The following is a 19,959-nucleotide window of genomic DNA, read 5'->3' as shown; positions in this document are numbered from 1 at the left end:
TTAGCTCCCAATAACCACGAAATGTAAAGTAGTCCTTTCAGTCTCATCATGTATTAAGAGACAAAACCCAGTAGCAGGACAAGATTCCTTCTTCCCTATGAACAATTTGAAGCGTGGGGCCACTGATCATATGTACCCGTATAAATGCCCGAATAGGCAACTTGCAAGCTATGTTTCAGAGGGTTGCAGAGACTTAGCACATTCTGATTTAATGTACCAACCTCTTAAGGTCGATGGTAAGTATCGAGAGGACTACCCGCTGGAGCTGATCTGCAATTGGGACCCGAATCTTCAACTAAATTGGCCGATATCAGATGCGGGGTACGCACTAGTTTAGAAGAAAATCTCATAATCGATACGACAGTGAAGACGGCCTCGTGAAGTGTGAGGAAAAACAAAGCAAGAGTTGGTACTTCTTTTCTGCGAGTCTCATAGTATGTCTTCCAAGGCTTGAACGCCTATTTTGAACGTTAAGTGCCACGGTTGCATCAGAAATAGATAATAAATCTATGTACAAGACATGTATATGCATGTATGAGCCGAGCGCAATGCGTAAAACCACAATAGACGACATTCTATGAGAAAAATAACCTCTTCTGTCGTGGATCTGTCTCCGAGGTTGTCTTCCTCTTTCTCGAGTATTGCTCTTTACTCCAGGCGTTCGCAAAATTGGATGGGGTTTTAGAAGAATACTCAGACTCAACGGCCATTGAGGGAGAAGACGAAGAAATCTGGACGGCTTCTTTAATCGTTTCTTTTGATAAACAGTAATCGACATGTTCATTGAATTTTTTATCATCGGCCACTTGTGGTCGAGAACAGATGGGACAGGTCCAATGCTGAGCCGGTGCTCGTTCGGGAGGAAGTTCTGATTTGGTAGCGGTATCGTTTGTAGGGGGTACGTAGGGCAAGGACGTTATTGAATTGTCAGGATACCCTTGACTGAGTTGTTCTAGAACTTCCATGTCGTCTTCCCTTTCCTGGCGCGCAGCGTCTTCGAATTCTTGCTCCGTGGCGGATTGTGCGTCGCTCCTATGAAGCTGATCTCCGGATTCATTTGACGGTCCAGCATCAACATCTTCTGTGCTCTCACCAGTAATGGCAGTATTGAGCGACGGCTTCGGAATAGACTGAAACCCAAAGAAATCAAGCCCAACTTTCTTCGTGCTGACAAGATGTGTGCATCTCAACCCTAGTAATCGTAGTCTCATATTTGGTATTTCTTTTTGCAACTTAGCCAAGATCGGCAATGAGTAGGTATATAAGTCATCCGCAAGCCAGACGGCTTTAGGAGGCGCTACTTGTCGAGTATACACCTCAAACGTATGCAACTTGACCTTCAGGACCAGCGTCCGTCCTTTGAACTGCGTTCGTGCAAGATCCTTTGCAAGTTCATCTGCCGCCCATCGAAGTTTAACTCGAATAGCGTCTGGGTCACTTATTTCTGCAAACGTGCTTTCAGTCCCCACACTTTTGCGTTCATAATCCTCTGCAGGCTGTATTTTGGTCCTTCCTAGACCGAGGTAACACTGCATCAAGAATTGGAAAGCTTTTCCTCCAAATAGTCTCTTTAGTAAAGCTCTTTGCGGATATATTTGACCGCACGTTTCGATGCCTACTGCTCTTAATTCGCGTTCAAAGACGCGACCAATGCCGTTGACTTTGCGAACCGGCAGGTCCTTGACAAACGACATAATAGCTTCACGCTCACTCGGGATGAAGTACTGTCCATTCGGCTTATTCTGATTTGAAGCAATTTTAGCAAGCTTAGTATTGGTAGCAATGCCCGCTGAGACGGTGATTTTGGTCTCTTCCGCGATCCTCGCACGCATTTGTTGAACGGCCTCTTGCGGGTCCATATTGTTTTCATCACAATAAGCTGTGATATTGAGGTACGCCTCGTCGATCGAAGCACTTTCGAAACATGGATCATATTGAGCGAAAATTGCACGGATTTCCTCCGCTTTAGCACTATACTTTTCGTAGTTTTGCGGAATACAGATCAAATCGGGGCATAACTTCTTTGCCACAAATCCAGCCATTCCACTACGACAGCCGAATTTTCGAGCAACGTAGTTGCACGTCGTGAGAACGCCCTTGCCCACCGCAAAAGGCAAATGCTTCAATTCGGGCCGGTCCAATTCCTCGACGGCAGCAAAGAAGGCATCACAATCAACATGAACTACAGTCTGAGATAGGTCCCGACTAAGTTCGAGTTCAGCGATGTATTCATCTGTGCGTCGAAGATCTGCCGACAAGTTTAGCTTTTCCAGACGAGCCTTATGGGCTAGAATCTGCTCGATTTTCTCCGTGAGAATTTTATCTCTGGCTTCTTCATGATTGAAGAATTTTGAGCCCTTGGAGGCATTATAGATTATTTCGGAAACCTGTCAAGTTTTAGTAGAATCCGCGATCCAATAAGGCTGATTGTTAACTTACTTTGCGTTGGTCAACCGCGTCTTGTCCAGCCTTCAATAAAGAAGGTCCAAGCAATGAGAATTTGAGAGACTTGTGTTCTTGTGAGGGCGAGGGATCGGACTCTTCCACCCGCTCAGTTGGAGGAGGGCTCGTGCTATCTCCAACATTTTCCATGTTTACCTAATGGACTGCATGATGTCTTTGATGAAACGATAATTTTGGACATTTGGCATCGCGTCCCATGAAAATGACAAATTATCGCGACGACGGCCCGTTGATGCCTGCGCTTATGTTACCAATAATACAGCACTAGGAGATTTTTGGATTAGTGTGGTATTATACCGAACCCATTTTTGCAATGAAATTTGCGTATTTGGTATTTACTTAAAGAACAGGCAGGATTCCAGGTGAACAGTAGAAGATTATCCATGGATCATTTCAAGGTTGCCTAGGTGGTTCCAAGAGAGCCTTGGAAATTACTAGCTCGCGCGGTCGTGACAGCTGCACTCTACCTAGGTATCTCAGGAAAATCTCTCTAGCGAGGGCCTTTCTTATTCTCTATACACACCATCTAAATCATCTTCACATAGGTAATCTCCTCATCTCATCAGGAGACCAATATTTCCTCATATTCTCCGCCCCAAGAGTCTTAACCTCATCCTCCAGATGATCCCACAACACCTTCCCAAAAGAGTCCATAACCTTCTTCATCTCGTCCAACCTCAACTCCTTTTCCCCAGACTTGCAGTCCATCAAATAATCCTCCATCCTATCCATCCCCTTGTGGATCTCTTTGTGTTGTTTGAGTAGATGAACTTCCCTCTTAAACTCGGGCATTTTCTTCGCTAGTATCGGGAAAATACTCTGTTCTTCGATGCTGTGATGAAAGTTCAATTGTGATAAGAAATCCGTGCCCATGTTAAGAAACTGTCGAATTGAGACACCTGATGGTCGTCTGTTGTTGCAACATGCTTCATAAAGCTCATTCCAGCTATGACGGAAGTGATTGTGCTATGGAGAATCAGCTATTTTTGGTCTCATGCGCGAAAATAGTGAATATAGTGAATACCTACAAAATAATCCATGTGCTCGGCCAAACGGTTATAGACCCGAAACTCAGCCGGTGTGAGCTTAGGAAGCACCTTCTCTTCAGTTCCCTGTACAGTGGCTGCTTCTTCTGCACCTTTTGTATCACATCGATCAGCCATGTTGCTATTGCCTCCCTTATGATAGCTTCCGGCGATCGGTTTGGTGTAAGTTGCAGTGGAAAATCTTTGATCAACTTGTCCACAAAATCGGGCACTGTATACAGGACCTGTGTTCTCGGTACGCAGACGTAATGAAATAGTAAACCGCAAGTTCGATGAACAGAAGGCGAGGCGCATTATACGCTCGTCAAGCAAGGTGAACACCTTTGCCTAAAGGGGCAAATTTTTAGAAAGAGTAAATCCCCAAGGACCCACAGCAAGGCACGCTTACGCTTCGTAAAATGCTTGTAACGTCAAAATACGCTGATTAAGACAATGTCTTCTTTAGGTAGGCGATGATATTGATTCATGAAAATAAGGGTTTTATAGTTCCAAGATTAATGCTAGAAGATGGGTCGGTACTGCTGCCGTCCCGATCCCGATGCCATGAATCGAGGATTACTAAAATATTAAATCTTATTGATAAGCAGCCCTAAGAGCTGTCTCACCTTCAACATTTCGCGCTAAGAACTGGGAAAAGCGTCAAAAACGAGATACACGAATTTTTTAAGGGGTTATCTAACTAGGATTTTTATTATAGGCATGAAATTAGAAATCGCTCGGCAAAGCACCGCCTAAGTACCACGCAACGAATTAACCAGATGTTGATTGAATATAAATATGAAAGCAAGAATGGGACCTAGGTAAAATTGACTGATTAAATTGATTACTCAACATCTGAGCACCGGTCTGCTCCTGGATACTGTGCTTTAATTTCTATATAATGTTTACAGCATGTCTCGGTTCCTCAATGGATGTTTGTCACCGCCCACACTAAAGTAGATCAGACAAACATCTAGTACGTCCTCGAATAATTAAGTCAATGTAAGCACTTCTTCGGCACAACTGCAGCCATGGAAAGGCTGAATCGCAATTTGACATCCGTGCTATTCCTTAAAAGGAACCTGACTGAAAGTGATTAATTGGAAAGAACAAAAGGTATCAGTACATTGTAGCTGATGCTGTAGTTGTTAGTATTATTACGTTAGGTGTACCCATACATAGTCGTCAAAACACAGCCGTCCCTGCGGAAGTGAAAGTAAAAGCAGGTCTGGGAAACATATATCGATCGTGATGTTATAACTCCGAATGCTCGATCTTATTCGCCGGTCGAAAATTGCCCTTTCTCAGATCTGCCCAGGCTAGATCGAATCGCGCGCCTAGGAACCAAGCCGCTCCAACCTAAGCAATGTCAGGTAATGCTTAGACACACAGGAGGATATATATACGTACCAATATGACTGTGATAACAGTAATAATACTACCCATTATTACCATCATCATCTTGATTTCTTCCCATGATTCCTTGTCGTGTTGCTTCTTCTTCTCATCTTCTTCCGTGGGTTGACCAGATAGCTTAAGTTTGGCCTGCTCGGCAGTCTGTGATGGGAAAAGCGTCTCAACGAATTTCTCAATCTGCTCCCATGTTAGCATTTCCCACTAATGTTCAGATGAATATCACTTACACTGCCACATGCGATGCTAATCTTCACAAAGTTAGGGTCCTTGGGGGTGTTCTTCTGGTGAATTCTGCGAGCGTAGGTGCGGAACGTCTCACACAGTACACGCAGATTCTGCGTCGATTCAAACATCAAGCGGCAAGCATCACCTTTCTTGATCTTGATGTTACGCTCAAACATGGAATAATTCCGGAAGCAGAGCTCTAAGGTTGCAATAGCCATTGCCTGTGGAATAGCACAGAAGTTGAAGACACTCTGTTCACGAAGGCCGGCGAGATAGAAAAGACACTCATCAACGTGCTCGAGAGCATTCAAAACCATTTCTGAACTGCAGTTAAGAGCGGCTTCTTTACAGCGGGGGTCGAAAAGATCTTCAAATTTCTCGACGTGCTTGGACCAGATTTCTTGGGGCCAGAAATGTCTCTGGTCATCATGGTCCTCTCGAATATCACGGATAATATTTGTCTTTTGCAAGAACAGACCCATCGACTTGTGTAAGTTGGGCCGTGATAGCAATCCAGGGTTGCCAAACTGTGCTTCGACGAACAACTGTGTTAAACCATCTCCAACGAGGCCGGCCACATAGTAACAATAAAGATCGTATTCTTCGTTGGTCTTTACGCTGATGCCCTCAGTTTCGGCCTTTCGGACAAAGTCAGCCATGCCATTGCCCATCTTATCAGTCATGTCCTTGATAATTGCGCGATATGCTGGTTTCAATTTCTTATACTCAGCGATCACATTATCGAATTCGACCAGGACCTGGCGATCTTTTTCTTCGGGACGGTTACCATTCCAGGTCCACCCGTCCTTCTCGATGATGTTCTTGAAGTCTCGCAACAGCGGCTCCTTGACGTCAAGTGGCACTGATGTATCATCTTCAATGGTATCTAGTCCACGTAAAACTAGATAAAAGACGGCGACAGCAACGAGTAGCTCGGGGTGAAGCTCTTTTATGACGGCTGAAAAGCTTCTGCTCGTCAGGTCCAGAAGATAGAGGCATTTCTTCAGCGTTTCAGGATCCTTAGAGGTATCCCGTTCGTGTGGAGGGTTGTGCCATACTTTCCTACAGATTCAGTGAGATTAGATTGCAATGCAGCATTGTATCGAGTTTCTGTCAACATACCACTGAACAATGGATCTGAGCTCTGAAGGATGGAAGGTATAGTAGGCGATATTCCACAGTAAACCCATGTTGGCGGTTACGCGTTGTAATCTCGTGTTCCAGCACTCCAACGAATACAACAACTCTAAAGACCACGCAATGGAAAAAGTGGTGAAATTAATTTAAGAGGCCTCTGAAATTGAGAATGAAGATTAAAGCAAGGAAATTATAAACAACCCCATCACCCGAAAGCGTAAGGAGTGAAGAAGAGCATGGGAAGGAAGAAGATAAGAAGAGGAGGAAGAAGTTGGTTAAGCGAAAATTCGGCCGGGACGAAGAGTGAGTACGTAAAAAGGGGAAAAAGGGACTGGGGAAAGCACGGAAGAACTGCCGGCCCGGCGAAGATTGAGTGCCTAAACGCATTTATCGCCGCCTTGACGCCTTGGCGCCTCGACACCTCGACACCTGGCAAACAGTGCAAACATGGCGGGGAGGAAAAACATGACCTCAGCACTCCAGAAACAATTCAATTGTCATCGGCTGATATCGCCAGGTTGGACAAAGGCCATTCAGCCTTTGACTCTTACACTTCTTTATTCGTCTACTTGTGCTTTGGAATTTAGCACTATTCTTGATCCCATTTGTTTCTTTCAAACACATCATCGGAGCTGATTTACCATGGTTGTGGACACCACCTACTATGATGCACTCGGAGTGCCGCCAACGGCCACCGAGCTAGAGATCAAAAAGGCATATAGGAAACTTGCTATCACCACTCATCCAGGTATAATATCGGCAGATCTAGGGAAATACCCATGCCAAGATAACATTTACTGACTTTGGCTCCAGACAAGAACCCAGGAGATGAAACTGCGCATGCCCGGTTCCAAGCGGTACGCATCAGCCTCACAGCTTTGCCATAACCCGCGACGCAGAACTAGCGAATATAGGATGCTTGAAGTCAGAAACTAATAAACTATATCTATTCAGATCGGAGAAGCATACCAAGTCCTTAGTAACGATGAATTGCGAAAACAATATGACAAGTTCGGCAAGGACCAGGCCGTCCCTGGCGGAGGCTTCGGTATGATGTTTTGTGAAGTATATTGATAGTCAAAACTAGGTAGACTAACATTTAACAGAGGATCCGGCACAGTTCTTTACCATGATATTCGGTGGTGAAGCTTTCGTGGACCTCATCGGAGAAATCTCGCTGATGAAAGACCTCACCACCACCATGGACATCACTATGCAGCAAATGGAAGAAGAGGAATTGGCCGCGTCCGCCGAAGAGAAATTACATATACACGACGAAGAGATAAAACACGAGTCGACACCTGCGGCATCCGCACCATCCGCGGCCTCGGCTGCATCAGCTACCGCGACCACAACGCCGGCTCCGGAGTCGAGTAACAATTCCGGGACAAGTACACCACGGCGCAACTGGGGTCAACAGGCGATCATGGATAAATCAGAGGAAGAGGCTAGAATGGAAGCTGCTGGTCTCACCGCTGAAGAGAAGGAGCTACGCAAAAAGGAAAAGAAGAAGGGCGGACTGAGTCGAGAACAACAAGAACGGTTAGCTCAATATGAAGAAGAGCGACGTAAAGCACGCCAGGAGCGGGTCGACACTCTCGCGCGCAAGCTTATTGATCGCATCAGTGTTTGGACTGAGACAGACAAAGGTCCAGAAGTCACACACGCTTTCGAAGAAAAGATTCGTCTTGAAGTGGAGAACCTGAAAATGGAGTCTTTTGGGCTGGAAATTCTCCATGCTATTGGGCAGACCTACGTACAAAAGGCTACTTCGTTCCTGAAATCCCAAAAGTTTTTGGGCATTTCAGGCTTTTTCTCTCGTCTCAAGGACAAAGGAACATTGGCCAAGGAGACATGGGGAACCATCTCTACGGCAATCGACGCTCAAATGACGATGGAGGAAATGGCGAAATTGGAGGAGAAAGGTGGCGCTGACTGGACTGATGAGAAGAAAGCCGAGTACGAGAGAAAGGTCACCGGAAAAATCCTCGCAGCCGCCTGGAGAGGAAGTAAATTCGAGATTCAGTCGGTGCTACGGGACGTCTGCGATAAAGTTCTGGGAGATAAATCTGTGAAGTTGGAGAAGCGAATAGAGCGGGCACATGCTTTAGTTCTTGCTGGAAACATCTACCAAAAGGTTAGTCTATTTTGTCATTATGATCTCCGAGCTTTACTAACATCCATGATCAGGCTGCACGCGATCCCGACGAAGAGGGCGACTATCTAGCCTTTGAGCAACTCATGGCTGAAGCCGCCACTAAAAAGAGCAAGGATGATAAAAAGAAGAAAAAGGAGCACAAAGCTTCCAAGAGCCCCGACCGCGTCGAAGAGCAACCAACCTCGACAACCTAAACGCCACTTGGGCGGCCTGTGTTGATACCGGATTTTGAAATATTTGCGCAACTTATGTCGATATGAATCCAGCCCCGTGTATTCCTTTCCCCGTTTCTTTACACAGATATCCATTGCCCGTTCGGATAAGTTTCCTCTGACCTTAATGATGGCATGCTGCTTGCTTATTTCGCACCATGTTTATATCAATATAGATAGTATTGTTTCGCTCAATATATGATTGAGAGATTTTCATATGTACATAGACATCTCTCGCTCATGATTCATGTAATGGATTCAGTCGTCTCGAGAACCAATGAGTGGCAGTCCTACTAAAGGTTGTAGATTGCCGCCATGTATATTGCATAACCAGTCATGTCCTCCAACTACTTGATAGATTAAAACAGAGCGAACTAGTGGTGACTATTATGCATCCTAGACAGCGGCCCCGCCGTCATATGTTGCTCCGAAGTCTGGAGTCGGCATATTTTTACTGGGGAAGACGAAAATCTCCGGAGCTTGCAGACCCTCCCGAAACATACTATTCTCACGAAATCAAGGTAAAGATTGCTGTAATTACACCATGCCTAATCTATACTTACGGGGGTCGAGAAACTTGAAAATGAAAAAGAGAAATTCATATCCAACCGCTGTCCTTGCTTTACGCCCCAGCCTCGAATTGCCCCCAGCTTCTCGGCTTGAGATCTAACCAGTTGGCATGGGAGACACATGCAGAGTCGCCCAAGGTTGTATGACCAGTTAGGAGGTAGGCCATTTGACATGCTACCTGGACTTATCAAGCAATATGAGTATGCGCCAAGGTAAAAGCTCACAAGATGCCCGACTAATAGTAAGCTGCATACCAGCTAGGTGATCACTCTACCGCAAGCTCTATAAAATGAGCACTATTTTCTAATTTATGAGCCAGCATGCCAGATTCTTTTCACTCCAATCATTACCACTGGCGAGACACTTGCCGAAGACTGAAGTGGATACAGAATGCATGCTCCTAGTTCACGTGAAGCTAGCTATATGGGGGATATGTACCGAGTGCGTATTGGAGGCTTTTTCCATACCGGTGTAGAGAGAGTTCTCGAAGTTCGCGGACGGTTGGCGAACTCCCCGCATTTAGGGTTCGATCTATCCATCCATCGACCCAATCCCCAGGGCCCGAAAGATTATCCTTTGTGTTGGGTCGCGAGCTGTCTAAGCTTGCATTGACTCGAGCGATTCCGCCACTCAATGCAGCGCTATTTAGAGTAACACGGGGGATGAAGTTCATGCCGACATTCCGCGACGCTCCCTCAGGAAAGCCTCCACCATGACCTGACTAACGCAAACCAGGAGACATGCACAGCTCCATGTCTGGAGATGGATTTGCGGGGAAAGTAATTTTTTTTATTGAAACTAATTGAATCTGGAGACATGCTGGCAGTGGAATATAAATATGAAGCCCTTCACTGCACCTATTGACACCCCCTCTGCTCTATCACGCTCTCGTTGATATTCCCTGTGCTTATCTGTCTCACGATCTCGTCAAAGAGAGCGCAGTAACGAGAAACATTGATTTCGGAGAAGACCATCGCGTCTATTCCAAGCCATGTCGAAAGTCGAGGAACATGCCGTTGAGGCGGTCTCTGAGCATGTTACCAGTCTCCCTGAAAAGCCCGCAGTGGGCGAGGATGTCCAAGCCAAGGAGGTCCACAGCGTAAGTCCTATCTCAAAAAATGGGAAAGAAACAGTCTATTGACCTCATATGATCAAAGGCCGAGTTATTCGCTGCTATCAAAGAAACTCCCCTTCCGCGATGGAGTAAAGCTTCTATCCGGCTCTACTGTGAGTTTTGTTTGCCTGATCAATACCCTGATGGGCAGTGGAGATATGCTAAAACTGGTCATTTTAATAGGCTTCATTGCAGTCTGTTTCTGTTGTTCTTGCGCAAATGGCTACGATGGCTCGCTCATGAGCTCCATCGTAGCCATGCCTGCATTCAAAAACAAGTTTGACTCCGGGCTCACCGGTCAGAGAGTCTCGCTCCTCAATGCATTGTACAGCATGTGAGTTCTACACACCAAGACAGAGGTTTGAGGGTTGTATCCTCATATGAATGAATATAGTGGTTCCATCGCAGCTTTTCCCTTCGCTCCGTTTGTCAGTGACAGATTCGGCCGTCGCGTAGGCATGTTCTGCGGCGGTGTCATCATCATCGTCGGTGCTATCCTCACTTCAACTGCCAACACCGTGGGCCAATTCATCACCGGCCGTTTTGTCCTAGGCGCCGGAATCATGTTCATGACTGTTGCAGCTCCAGCCTACGCCGTCGAGATTGCTCCACCACATTGGCGTGGCCGTGCGGTGGGCTTCTATAACTGTGGTTGGTTCGGAGGTTCCATTCCTGCGGCTTTCGTTACCTACGGCTGTCAATATATCAACAGTGATTACTCTTGGAGAGTCCCCTTGATCCTACAGTGTACCACCTGCCTCATTGTCATTGTCTCCGTCTTCTTCATGCCGGAGTCACCTCGCCATCTGATGGCCAAGGACGAGAACGAGAAAGCCATAGAGATCTTGGCTACATACCACGGTAATGGTGACCGTCATGCTCCTCTAGTAATGCTAGAGGTGGAAGAAATCAAGGAAAACCTTCGCCAGGACGCCTTGTATAACAAAGCCATTTGGGACTGGCGCCCACTGTTCTCCACCCATAACAGCCGATGGCGCATTGCGCAAACTGTCATGATGGGTGTCTTTGGCCAATTTTCAGGAAATGGTCTCGGCTACTATAACACATCCATCTACGATCTCTTAGGCTACACCTCTAGTTTCCAGCAACTAGGCTTCACGGTGGTGAACCAAGTCGTCTCCGCCACCGGTGCTCTGACTGCCATGTCCCTCACTGATCGCATGCCGCGTCGAAAGGTGCTTGTTTACGGTACCTTTGTTACTGCTTGCATGCTGATGATCAACGCCGCTCTGCAAAACGCTCTCGCTAAGGCGACCGTAGGCACTGTTATTACCAATACTTCGCTTGCACAGGGCGCTCTCGCTTTCTTCTTCCTCTTCAATATGGCTTACTCTTTCGCATATACCCCGCTACAAGGTGTCATTCCAGCCGAAGCTCTCGACACTCGTCTCCGTGCCAGAGGTTTGGCTATGTACGGCTTGGTGGTCAACGTCTTTGGTTTCATCAACTTGTACGCCTCACCGATTGCTCTCGGCAATATTAAGTACAACTATGTCTGGGTCTTTGTGGGCTGGGACTTTGTCGAAACTGCCTTGTGGTATTTCTTCTGGTGAGTGTCCCTTTCTTTCTTATAATCATATCAATGCTCTAACATTTCCGAATTAGTGTTGAATCCCAGGGCCGTTCCCTGGAAGAACTCGAGTGGGTTTACAACCAACCTAATCCGGTCAAGGCCTCTCTTAAAGTCGACAAGGTTCTGGTCCGAAGCAACGGTGTCGTTACTGAGAAGGTGGTTGACGCTTAAAGGCAGTCAATTTATCTCCTATGTTTATCACCAATCTCGCATTTAAGACCAACACCCCTTTTTCTTCTAGGTGAAGGGAGGCCTTTGTTATTATGTCTTCATATCGAGTCTACTTGTTTGCTAGGACGTGATTCTGGACATTGGTTTGCTAGTATTGACCGGGCATTTCTAGTTAATTTTATGTGAGAGCTGATGAGCTAAGCAAGTATGCATATATACCGAGGAAGTGGACATAATAATACTTTTTTCTTTGCATACTGATTGCGCCACATAATCCTACTTATACACTGCGCACCCCGTTTCCATTCTTATTCCAAATACTAGGGCTACAGGATTACAGGGTAATTTAGGGCTTTCAATGCTTGCTTCTGATTGGCAGTGGCTCAGGGCATAATGCCGTGGAGGGAAGTTGCCGAAATAGGCAATTCTGACTTTTTTAGGGCAAGGTTTGTCTAGCGTCTTATTGCTCCAAGGCTGGTTTGTTCCAAGTTCGCGAATAACGAAAACTCAGCTAGTAACCCGCGTCATAAAGTATGCAAGTACATCGTATCGTTCGGGATAAGTCGTTCTCTCACTAAAGCACTCGATACACAAATAGGGTGCTATTCAGTTGGCGTGCTGATAATCTATAGTGCAAAGGTATTTCTTCCAAGAAATCGTACAGCATCAACCGCCGCATCTAGACTAGTCAATAGATCAAGAGATCTGCTTTGTGATTGATCAAATGCAGTCGAAGGGTTGTTTTCCTCGTGACGCATTCCTCGTTGAGGGTGGGCTGTTTTGGTGCCTGAATATCCCGGCCTCATTCACCCTCTAGCTGCTGGCGACTGCAACTTTTACTTCCTTCAACAATCAAAAAAAAAAAAAAAAAAATTATTTTCCTCAGCTTTACTAACTGTTAGAGTAATCTTCTCGATCTGATCTGCGAGTTGCTACATGTACATGGTAAAGTAAAACATGATTTCACAGCAACATTCTCTCAGGGGCGCTGATGTAACAAGTTCAAATTCCTCGGTCTAACACACGACAGTTGACCCCAGGCCCGTGCGACACATGCCTCAAGAAACTCAGAAAGCCACAAGACATCCTGCTGACTGCTGGAAACTTATTGTTTATACCTCATCTGATAGAGTTGGTTAGTACAGGTTTCTTCCACGTCGAGACACAAGCTTACCATTCTCAACTGTGGCTAGAATGAACGGGGGGAGGCCAGATTTCAACTTACTTCCAATACCGCGACTTAGTGACTCAAAGACTGGACTTATCGTTGGGATCAAGATCATCAGGATGTAGATCCATATCATCGGTATGACAAGCCTCCATCACGCGTTCGATACGATCCTGCATAACATACACTTCCAAGATGCGTATTCATGCTACAGTAGGATCCCCAGGCTTGGCATAAGGTCGTTGGCAAAAAATGATATAAGTATATGAATCCAGAGCCACTATCCTCTGGCATGTCGCCTGGCTACACTAGAAGTTTTCTTCCTCTATATTATCACCCGCCCAGCAGCCGCCGGGTTCAAAAGTACATCTAGTGTCAAGCTTTCTTAAGTCACCTTCACTGGTATCGATATATCACGATGAAAGCTTCTACCCTCGCCCTTTCTCAGATACTTCTGCTGGCAGCTTCTGTCGCGGCAGCCGTTACTCGCGGTCATGGACTTGCTGCTAGAGTAGCTGCGCGCGGCGAAATAGCGCGACTGACACATCCCAAAGTCCCTGCCGTCGACGTGAACGAAGATGAAGCTGCCAACCGTACAAATGTCGACTACAGCTCCAACTGGTCCGGCGGCGTTCTCACTGCACCGCCTTCGGGGACAAAATTTACATCAGTGACTGCACAATTTACTGTTCCAAAGCCATCTTTGCCCTCGGGGGCCACACAGGATTCCTACGCCTCCGCTTGGGTTGGAATTGACGGGGATACCTACACCACTGCTATTCTTCAAACTGGAGTCGATTTTGGCATTTCGACCTCTGGACAGATTAGCTACGATGCTTGGTACGAATGGTATCCAGACTACGCCTACGATTTTTCTGGTATTGATATCAGCACCGGAGACACCATTCGGCTCACTGTCACGTCAACTAATAACGACGCTGGTGTTGCCGTGATTGAAAATTTGTCGAACGGTCAATCGGTCACTCAGAGCCTCAAAGCACCTTCTTCAACCGCTACTTTAGGTGGCCAGAATGCGGAATGGATTGTTGAAGACTTTGATTCAAATGGTCGACAAGTCCCTTTTGCCGACTTTGGAACAGTGAGATTCATCGATGCTGCTGCTGGTACCGAAGACGGTGGCACTGTTGGCACCTCTGAGGCTGATCTTTTGGATATATCCCAGAACGGCAAAGTTTTGACTTCTGCTTCTGCTCCTAGTGACACTGAAATAGTCGTGGAGTATATTTCTAGTTAGAACACATGTACATATCCTCGGATAAAGAAAACTGTAGAAGCACCAGGTGGACGGTGACGAGTATGGGTATATAATGCTTTTTCTATCTTCACCATTGTCACTCGGGTTACTAGGAAGAAAAGGAGATATATCGACAAGCCGATAAGTACGGGTTTTCGCCTGTCTGCGGGGTAGGCAAACAATTGGAACACAGTCTGGATTGATATCAGGGTAGATAATATAATGAAATATGAACTTCGTAATTCCGGTCTACCCTGAAAGAATGTCGCTTAGCCACGTACCTGATAGCTTCTTATGCCATATGGCAGATCGGTTGGCAGGAGGCGTCGTATACCTAGATCGATTCGCTCGGAATAGCCGTGGAATGAATGACGTGTTAGCAATGTCGATAGCATTCCTGGCCAACCATTTTTGGTAATTATACAGTCATGGCGAAATTCTTGGGATCAGGTCCTGGCCATACTGGCGAATTGAGATCAGTTGAGGAAGATGTAGGTATCAGGCATGGTGGTACTTGTCAAGTAAGTGTTGCTCTGGAAGCTGGAGTTCTGATGAAAGCTCATTTGTGCATAATGCTGTTGAGCTGAATGCAGTCCCATAATTTATCCATAGGATTCTTTTATCGGCCAAACAATGTCAAAACATGGTGTTGTCTAGAAAAAAGCAAAACATTTGACAGTGATCTTGCTATGGAAATTGCACTAACCCAATCAGGCATCATGCTCCCCGCACTGAAGAGTCCAAGCTCCATCGTGATTTCATCTGTCTCTCTTCACTCCTACTCAAGCCAATTATCTGATATCTCTGCACCACACTACATGGCCAGCTCTAAACGATCGTGGGAAGGGCATGTTGTCAATAATCATACGAGACCCAGTCACCAATCAGAATTACTCACCATGGACTCTGAGAAGGAGGGTCCTGTTATTCAGTTCATATTTGAGAACTTTCGCAGCGAGCTGGATGAGCACCACGACCGCCGAGAAAAGATAATTAAGGCATCGCGCGATATTACTGCACTGAGCAAAAAAATGTATGACTTTGACCTGACTTCAAATATGTGTCGGACTTGACTAATTTGTTCTTCGGCAGCATATTTGCTCTCCAACGGTACGATTCCTAGTCTTGTTTCCAGATGAACAACCTTACCCACATTTCTATTTCATAGAGTGCGAACGGTCAATGCTCCAATTCCACCCAATATTGCCAAAGAGAACAAAACCCGCTTCAACCAGATTATAGACCTTTTCAAATCCATATCTCCTGATCTAGCAGGAACCAACTCGTGGCGCTACCAAAGACAAGTCTCTGGAGGAATCCAAGAATTCATCGAAGCCATTTCATTCGAGCACTATATACAGACCCAATGCCTCATCACTCTTGACGAAGTCGCAGCTCAATTACCGAAAGGCATCATTGTGACCGAGGAAGATTATTTGATGGGTATATTTGATTTGACTGGAGAGATGATGCGGTTTGCGGTCACTACACTTTCAACGGGGGGCCAAGTCAAGAAGAGCGACGAGAGCAAAGACGAAAATGGAATGGATGTCGACGAGCAAATTGAGTCTGCGCAAAATTTCCCTATTCTACCACCTGAGAAGGCCGGGATTGTGGTAGATTTGAGATATATGCGAGCCATGCTTGAAAAGCTCAATGTTCCCCGGAGACACAGTAGCCACATGATGAAGGACATGTACAAGAAAATGGATGTGATGCAGAACAGCGTTGAGAAAGTGGAAAGAGCAGCGTATGGGTTGTTGGTCAGAGGGAGCGAGAGACCCAGCGGATGGACACCGGATTTATCGTCCGTCAGTGCAGGAGCAGGAGCAAGTGCTTCAACTGTCGAGGTTGAAAGCTATTGAGTGTGTTGTGATGTTTGCAATGCAAACGCACTGTCAAGTTATTGATGGAGCCATGATATGTGTACGAGACAATGTTACGGAGTTCATGAAATGATACCTGTAAAGAGTGCGAAGAATGATTCAATTGCAATGTCCATATACAAACGAGTGTCAAGAAACGATCCTCCGGAGTCGATTCCACTCAAGAACCATATAACCATATGTTAAGAATATCCATTACTGAACCGGGATTGAACGAATGAACCATTGAGCCCAGTAAACCAACCCATGTACTATGCCAAAACAAACGCCACTATCCATTCAGATAGTATTATCCCTCGGATATCAACGTAGACCCTCGCTACTTACTCAGATGGACTCCTCGGATCCTCATTTTCTTCAAGTATACCCTTCTCGATCAATTGACTAGGATCGGGTCTTTCCTTGATTTTGTGTTCCAAATTATCGGCAAGCATGTGCTTTTCTAGTTCTTTTGCATTTGCCTGCAGGGCTGGGGCCATGTCGGCGCGGGATGGGAGGATATTCTCTATTTGCAGTTTAGAGTTATGGACTTGTGTACAGAGATTTTCAGGCTAAACGTACTGTCAACGAGTTCATCGCGCTCCGGGCGTTTTTCAAGATGTTTTCTGAGATTGTCCGTGGCTTGCTGCCGGGCAAGTTCGGCCTGTGCGGCTTGAAGGCCACTATATACTTTGTATCAGAGGAAATGTCATCCGGAGCGAAAATGATCAGACATACGGAGCAACGCTTGTATTCAGCAGAATGTGTCGATCTTTCAAATCCTGAAGTTCCGGGCGGGTCTGCAGATGCTTCTCCAGAGAGTCACGACGTTGCTGGTTGGTTGTGGGGTTGAGGGTGGGAGAGATGGGGGTATCGTCGATAGCTGAAGACATTTCGTCTGCACCTTTTTCTTTGACCGAGCCTTATCGATAAATCTGTTTGTTTACAGATAATTAATCAGGACGATCGGATAAGTTGATAACAACTGATCGATAGCAGTCAGCATCGAAAATGCGGGGAAGGAAGCTTGGCTCAGTACATACGCAGTGCTGTACGACGTACACAGCAACACGAATTGAATCGATGAAGGAATGAATTGAGAGAAGTTATGAGTAGAGATACGTGGATGGACAGGGGTTGTTATAGAAACGTCGAGCCAAGTCAAGTGACTTTCGTTTCACATGACGAGTTTGTTGCCTAAGGAAGAATAGTCAGAAGGTGATGACGCACGATCAGATGCTGAATCAGCTGCCAGATTCCTCAGGCTGCCACTGTCAATTGATCCACTCGTATCATGCTTATGTAAGGCTGCCATCTTGAAAGCGAAGAGTCGCATCTGATACATCAGACAATCTGCTGGTTCTTTTCTTCATACAGGATGATCACACTCATACGACGCTCTATGTGACATTTGTTTGATAAGATACACTCTTATGGGGCCCTGTCAGTGCGGACCTCTTATCTTATCTTTCTTATGTGAGTGTCTAGAGTCAATAAGTTACCTCCTCCCCGAAAATTACCTCGAAGTTCGAATTCAACGCAAGAGATGGGAATATCAAAAAATAAATTTCCAGGAATTTATGAGACCCTACTGAAAATTCATTGCAACTGAACAAGTAATTGCTATGCTTGAAAATCTACGATGTTCTTTTGCATGACGAACAATGTCTCAAAGCTTTGTTGATTTTGTCGACTGAAAATCACTAATGACACTCGACCAACACTTTCATGGAGACAAGGCTATGCCCTTCTCATTTCAGCAACTTGCATACGGCATAGCCACTTCTACGATCGTAGCCTTCTTACATTTCGCCAATCGGACACACTTGTCAAACACCACCCCTCAGATGTGGGAACGCATTAAGGGTTGGTGGTTTGGTGCCTCTCCATCTTGATCATTCCGTTGGGGCTGGTACTTTTGATCAAAAGCGAAGTACCAGTTGTTACGGATTAAGTGAGGTTAGGAGAGAGGGGGACTGCGGATGGCATCATGATACTGATATAAGAGTTATGGCTCATATGTCAGTGTTTTTCTAGTTATCATTTCCAGGCTCGGCAAACAATGCAGGTTGAGATTCCTCGAAAATTGATTCAGTAATCCTGTTAGAAGTAAATATACCTATTGTCTTCACGAGAAAGTGAGCAATGGCTAATCAACAAACACTCAGATAAGTGCTATATTATAAATACAGCTTTAGATATATTCAGCAAATCATACCTAGTATGCTGAGTAGGATCTGAGGAACAGCCCTGGAGAGCACCACTACTCGGCTGTTCCAGTCATCGAGTTGGTAGTCATCACTACGTTGAGTTTCTGGTGCCCACCCCATTCCCCAGCAGGTAACCAGCATTGCGACCATACAACCGATGGCCAAGTAAATTCCTTGGTCAAAGCTGAATTGTATGCCCTCAAGACTCCATGTATCTGCGCAGGAGGTACTGCGTCTCCGAAACCTGAAGCACCCGCTGCCTCGACCACCTCGACGTTGACATCTGGGGCATACTGTGCCATTTCCAGGGCCAATTTCGAATTGAAAATAGTCTCCGCAATGACAATGAGAATTGCACCTCCGAAATTCTCCATAAAGACAAGCACTGCGAGAGCAATTGCATTGTTCTCTGAGAGCACATTTTAAACTGCGATGTAGGGCTATTGACGGTTTAGCCTAGCTTCAGGCCTAAGGAAAAAGGATGATCAACTTACCATCTTCAATTCAAGGCCTTGTTCAAAGCCTCCCAAGATCTGATAGCCAATTCATTTACCAGACGCAGTGTCTGCTTGGAATGTGGACACCAAGGCAGCCGAGATCGTGAATAAGATGCCACATACGATAACAAATTGCAAGTAGTATCCCACCTTCCTGACTATAAATAATGTCAGTCATGTTACACTATAAAAACAATGCATCGGTTATCTTTACCCAACCCTTCAGACAAAATCGATGCAACAACCTGGCTAAGAACTAGTGAAAGGAGATCCACTCCGCTTCTTAATGGTGATGCGCCCATCACAGCCTGAAATCAGATTGGAATATAATACGAGTATACATCATTGCACCGAATAAGGACTAAACAACCCTTACTTTGACCATGGAGAAATGAATCATAGCGTTGTCTCCCGCATAGTATTCCCATGACAGGAATACTATGGCCATGGCACCTGCACCACAAAAGAGACCAATGATTGTGGAAATGTTGCATGCATAGCGCGTTCCTCATTCAAGAGCAATCAATAGCATAACTACAACAGTCGCAAAGAAGAACCCGACGAGGTCGAGTTTTGTTAGAACTCCCAGGATTCCGGACAGTCTTTTTGGCTTTTTCTCCTTGCCGTTGTCTTGTATCTGAATCGATAGAAGGAGGTTAGCTGCGAGACCGCCGATGGGGAGATTGATGTAATCCTTTAATAACTGTAAGCTGAGGAGAAGATGATACAGTATGGTACAGACTTACACCACCTCCAGCTAACAGAAGCCATGAACACGCCTCCGATTGACGGGCCTGCAACAGCTCCGAACATAGAAACTAGTCTTCCATTAGAGGAAAAGGAAACATGGAAATCAACAACATCAGAAACGAACTAAAA

At 45.7% G+C, this 19,959-nt stretch overlaps 9 protein-coding genes across 10 annotated transcripts, besides 1 other annotated feature; 4 read left to right on the top strand and 5 right to left on the bottom strand.

Moving 5' to 3' along the window:
- Nucleotides 1-386: 386 nt before the first annotated feature.
- On the bottom strand, nucleotides 387-2,592 carry TSTA_024440 (DNA-directed polymerase kappa, putative; the record flags this gene model as incomplete). The annotated part of the gene is made up of 2 exons (XM_002479509.1): nucleotides 387-2,387; nucleotides 2,440-2,592. 2 exons carry the CDS (start codon nucleotides 2,590-2,592, stop codon nucleotides 576-578), a joined length of 1,965 nt encoding a protein of 654 aa, XP_002479554.1. The 3' UTR covers nucleotides 387-575.
- A 408-nt stretch (nucleotides 2,593-3,000) lies between these two features.
- On the bottom strand, nucleotides 3,001-3,645 carry TSTA_024430 (uncharacterized protein; the record flags this gene model as incomplete). Its single annotated transcript, XM_002479508.1, has 2 exons — nucleotides 3,492-3,645; nucleotides 3,001-3,429 (listed from the first exon to the last, which is right to left on the bottom strand). The coding sequence occupies exons 1-2, from the start codon at nucleotides 3,624-3,626 to the stop codon at nucleotides 3,001-3,003; spliced, it is 564 nt and encodes a 187-aa protein (XP_002479553.1). The 5' UTR covers nucleotides 3,627-3,645.
- Nucleotides 3,646-4,190: 545 nt separating this feature from the next.
- Nucleotides 4,191-6,370, bottom strand: TSTA_024420 (farnesyl-diphosphate farnesyltransferase, putative). The gene is made up of 4 exons (XM_002479507.1): nucleotides 6,252-6,370; nucleotides 5,132-6,191; nucleotides 4,899-5,081; nucleotides 4,191-4,847 (listed from the first exon to the last, which is right to left on the bottom strand). Exons 1-4 carry the CDS (start codon nucleotides 6,317-6,319, stop codon nucleotides 4,743-4,745), a joined length of 1,416 nt encoding a protein of 471 aa, XP_002479552.1. The 5' UTR covers nucleotides 6,320-6,370; the 3' UTR covers nucleotides 4,191-4,742.
- A 440-nt stretch (nucleotides 6,371-6,810) lies between these two features.
- Nucleotides 6,811-8,890, top strand: TSTA_024410 (DnaJ domain protein). Its single transcript, XM_002479506.1, has 5 exons — nucleotides 6,811-7,014; nucleotides 7,080-7,123; nucleotides 7,221-7,314; nucleotides 7,373-8,403; nucleotides 8,457-8,890. Exons 1-5 carry the CDS (start codon nucleotides 6,909-6,911, stop codon nucleotides 8,616-8,618), a joined length of 1,437 nt encoding a protein of 478 aa, XP_002479551.1. The 5' UTR covers nucleotides 6,811-6,908; the 3' UTR covers nucleotides 8,619-8,890.
- A 1,307-nt stretch (nucleotides 8,891-10,197) lies between these two features.
- Nucleotides 10,198-12,339, top strand: TSTA_024400 (MFS lactose permease, putative; the record flags this gene model as incomplete). The annotated part of the gene is made up of 5 exons (XM_002479505.1): nucleotides 10,198-10,305; nucleotides 10,364-10,433; nucleotides 10,504-10,654; nucleotides 10,715-11,890; nucleotides 11,947-12,339. The coding sequence occupies 5 exons, from the start codon at nucleotides 10,198-10,200 to the stop codon at nucleotides 12,083-12,085; spliced, it is 1,644 nt and encodes a 547-aa protein (XP_002479550.1). The 3' UTR covers nucleotides 12,086-12,339.
- Nucleotides 12,340-12,939: 600 nt separating this feature from the next.
- Nucleotides 12,940-12,965: a sequence feature (AT_rich).
- A 706-nt stretch (nucleotides 12,966-13,671) lies between these two features.
- TSTA_024390 (aspergillopepsin-2 precursor, putative) lies at nucleotides 13,672-14,582 on the top strand (the record flags this gene model as incomplete). The annotated part of the gene is made up of 2 exons (XM_002479504.1): nucleotides 13,672-14,492; nucleotides 14,555-14,582. The coding sequence occupies 2 exons, from the start codon at nucleotides 13,672-13,674 to the stop codon at nucleotides 14,580-14,582; spliced, it is 849 nt and encodes a 282-aa protein (XP_002479549.1).
- A 700-nt stretch (nucleotides 14,583-15,282) lies between these two features.
- Nucleotides 15,283-16,899, top strand: TSTA_024380 (translin-associated factor TraX, putative). The gene is made up of 3 exons (XM_002479503.1): nucleotides 15,283-15,541; nucleotides 15,601-15,618; nucleotides 15,677-16,899. Exons 1-3 carry the CDS (start codon nucleotides 15,327-15,329, stop codon nucleotides 16,371-16,373), a joined length of 930 nt encoding a protein of 309 aa, XP_002479548.1. The 5' UTR covers nucleotides 15,283-15,326; the 3' UTR covers nucleotides 16,374-16,899.
- On the bottom strand, nucleotides 16,470-17,501 carry TSTA_024370 (RPEL repeat protein). Of its 2 annotated transcripts, none has more exons than XM_002479501.1 (4): nucleotides 17,413-17,501; nucleotides 17,112-17,358; nucleotides 16,956-17,056; nucleotides 16,470-16,899 (listed from the first exon to the last, which is right to left on the bottom strand). In XM_002479501.1, exons 2-4 carry the CDS (start codon nucleotides 17,264-17,266, stop codon nucleotides 16,718-16,720), a joined length of 438 nt encoding a protein of 145 aa, XP_002479546.1. In that variant the 5' UTR covers nucleotides 17,267-17,358; nucleotides 17,413-17,501; the 3' UTR covers nucleotides 16,470-16,717. The 2 variants fall into 2 exon arrangements, with proteins under 2 accessions (XP_002479546.1, XP_002479547.1); XM_002479502.1 differs by having other exon boundaries at nucleotides 17,417-17,501.
- Nucleotides 17,502-18,636: 1,135 nt separating this feature from the next.
- TSTA_024360 (uncharacterized protein) lies at nucleotides 18,637-19,528 on the bottom strand (the record flags this gene model as incomplete). Its single annotated transcript, XM_002479500.1, has 4 exons — nucleotides 18,637-18,992; nucleotides 19,137-19,238; nucleotides 19,295-19,388; nucleotides 19,457-19,528. The coding sequence occupies 4 exons, from the start codon at nucleotides 19,526-19,528 to the stop codon at nucleotides 18,637-18,639; spliced, it is 624 nt and encodes a 207-aa protein (XP_002479545.1).
- Nucleotides 19,529-19,959: the final 431 nt, after the last annotated feature.

The sequence above is a fragment of the Talaromyces stipitatus genome, genomic scaffold, assembly GCF_000003125.1.
Source record: "Talaromyces stipitatus ATCC 10500 scf_1105507295541 genomic scaffold, whole genome shotgun sequence".
NCBI lineage: Eukaryota > Fungi > Ascomycota > Eurotiomycetes > Eurotiales > Trichocomaceae > Talaromyces > Talaromyces stipitatus.
Note: the sequence above shows the minus strand (reverse complement) of the source record. Positions and strands in the feature narration are given on the sequence as shown.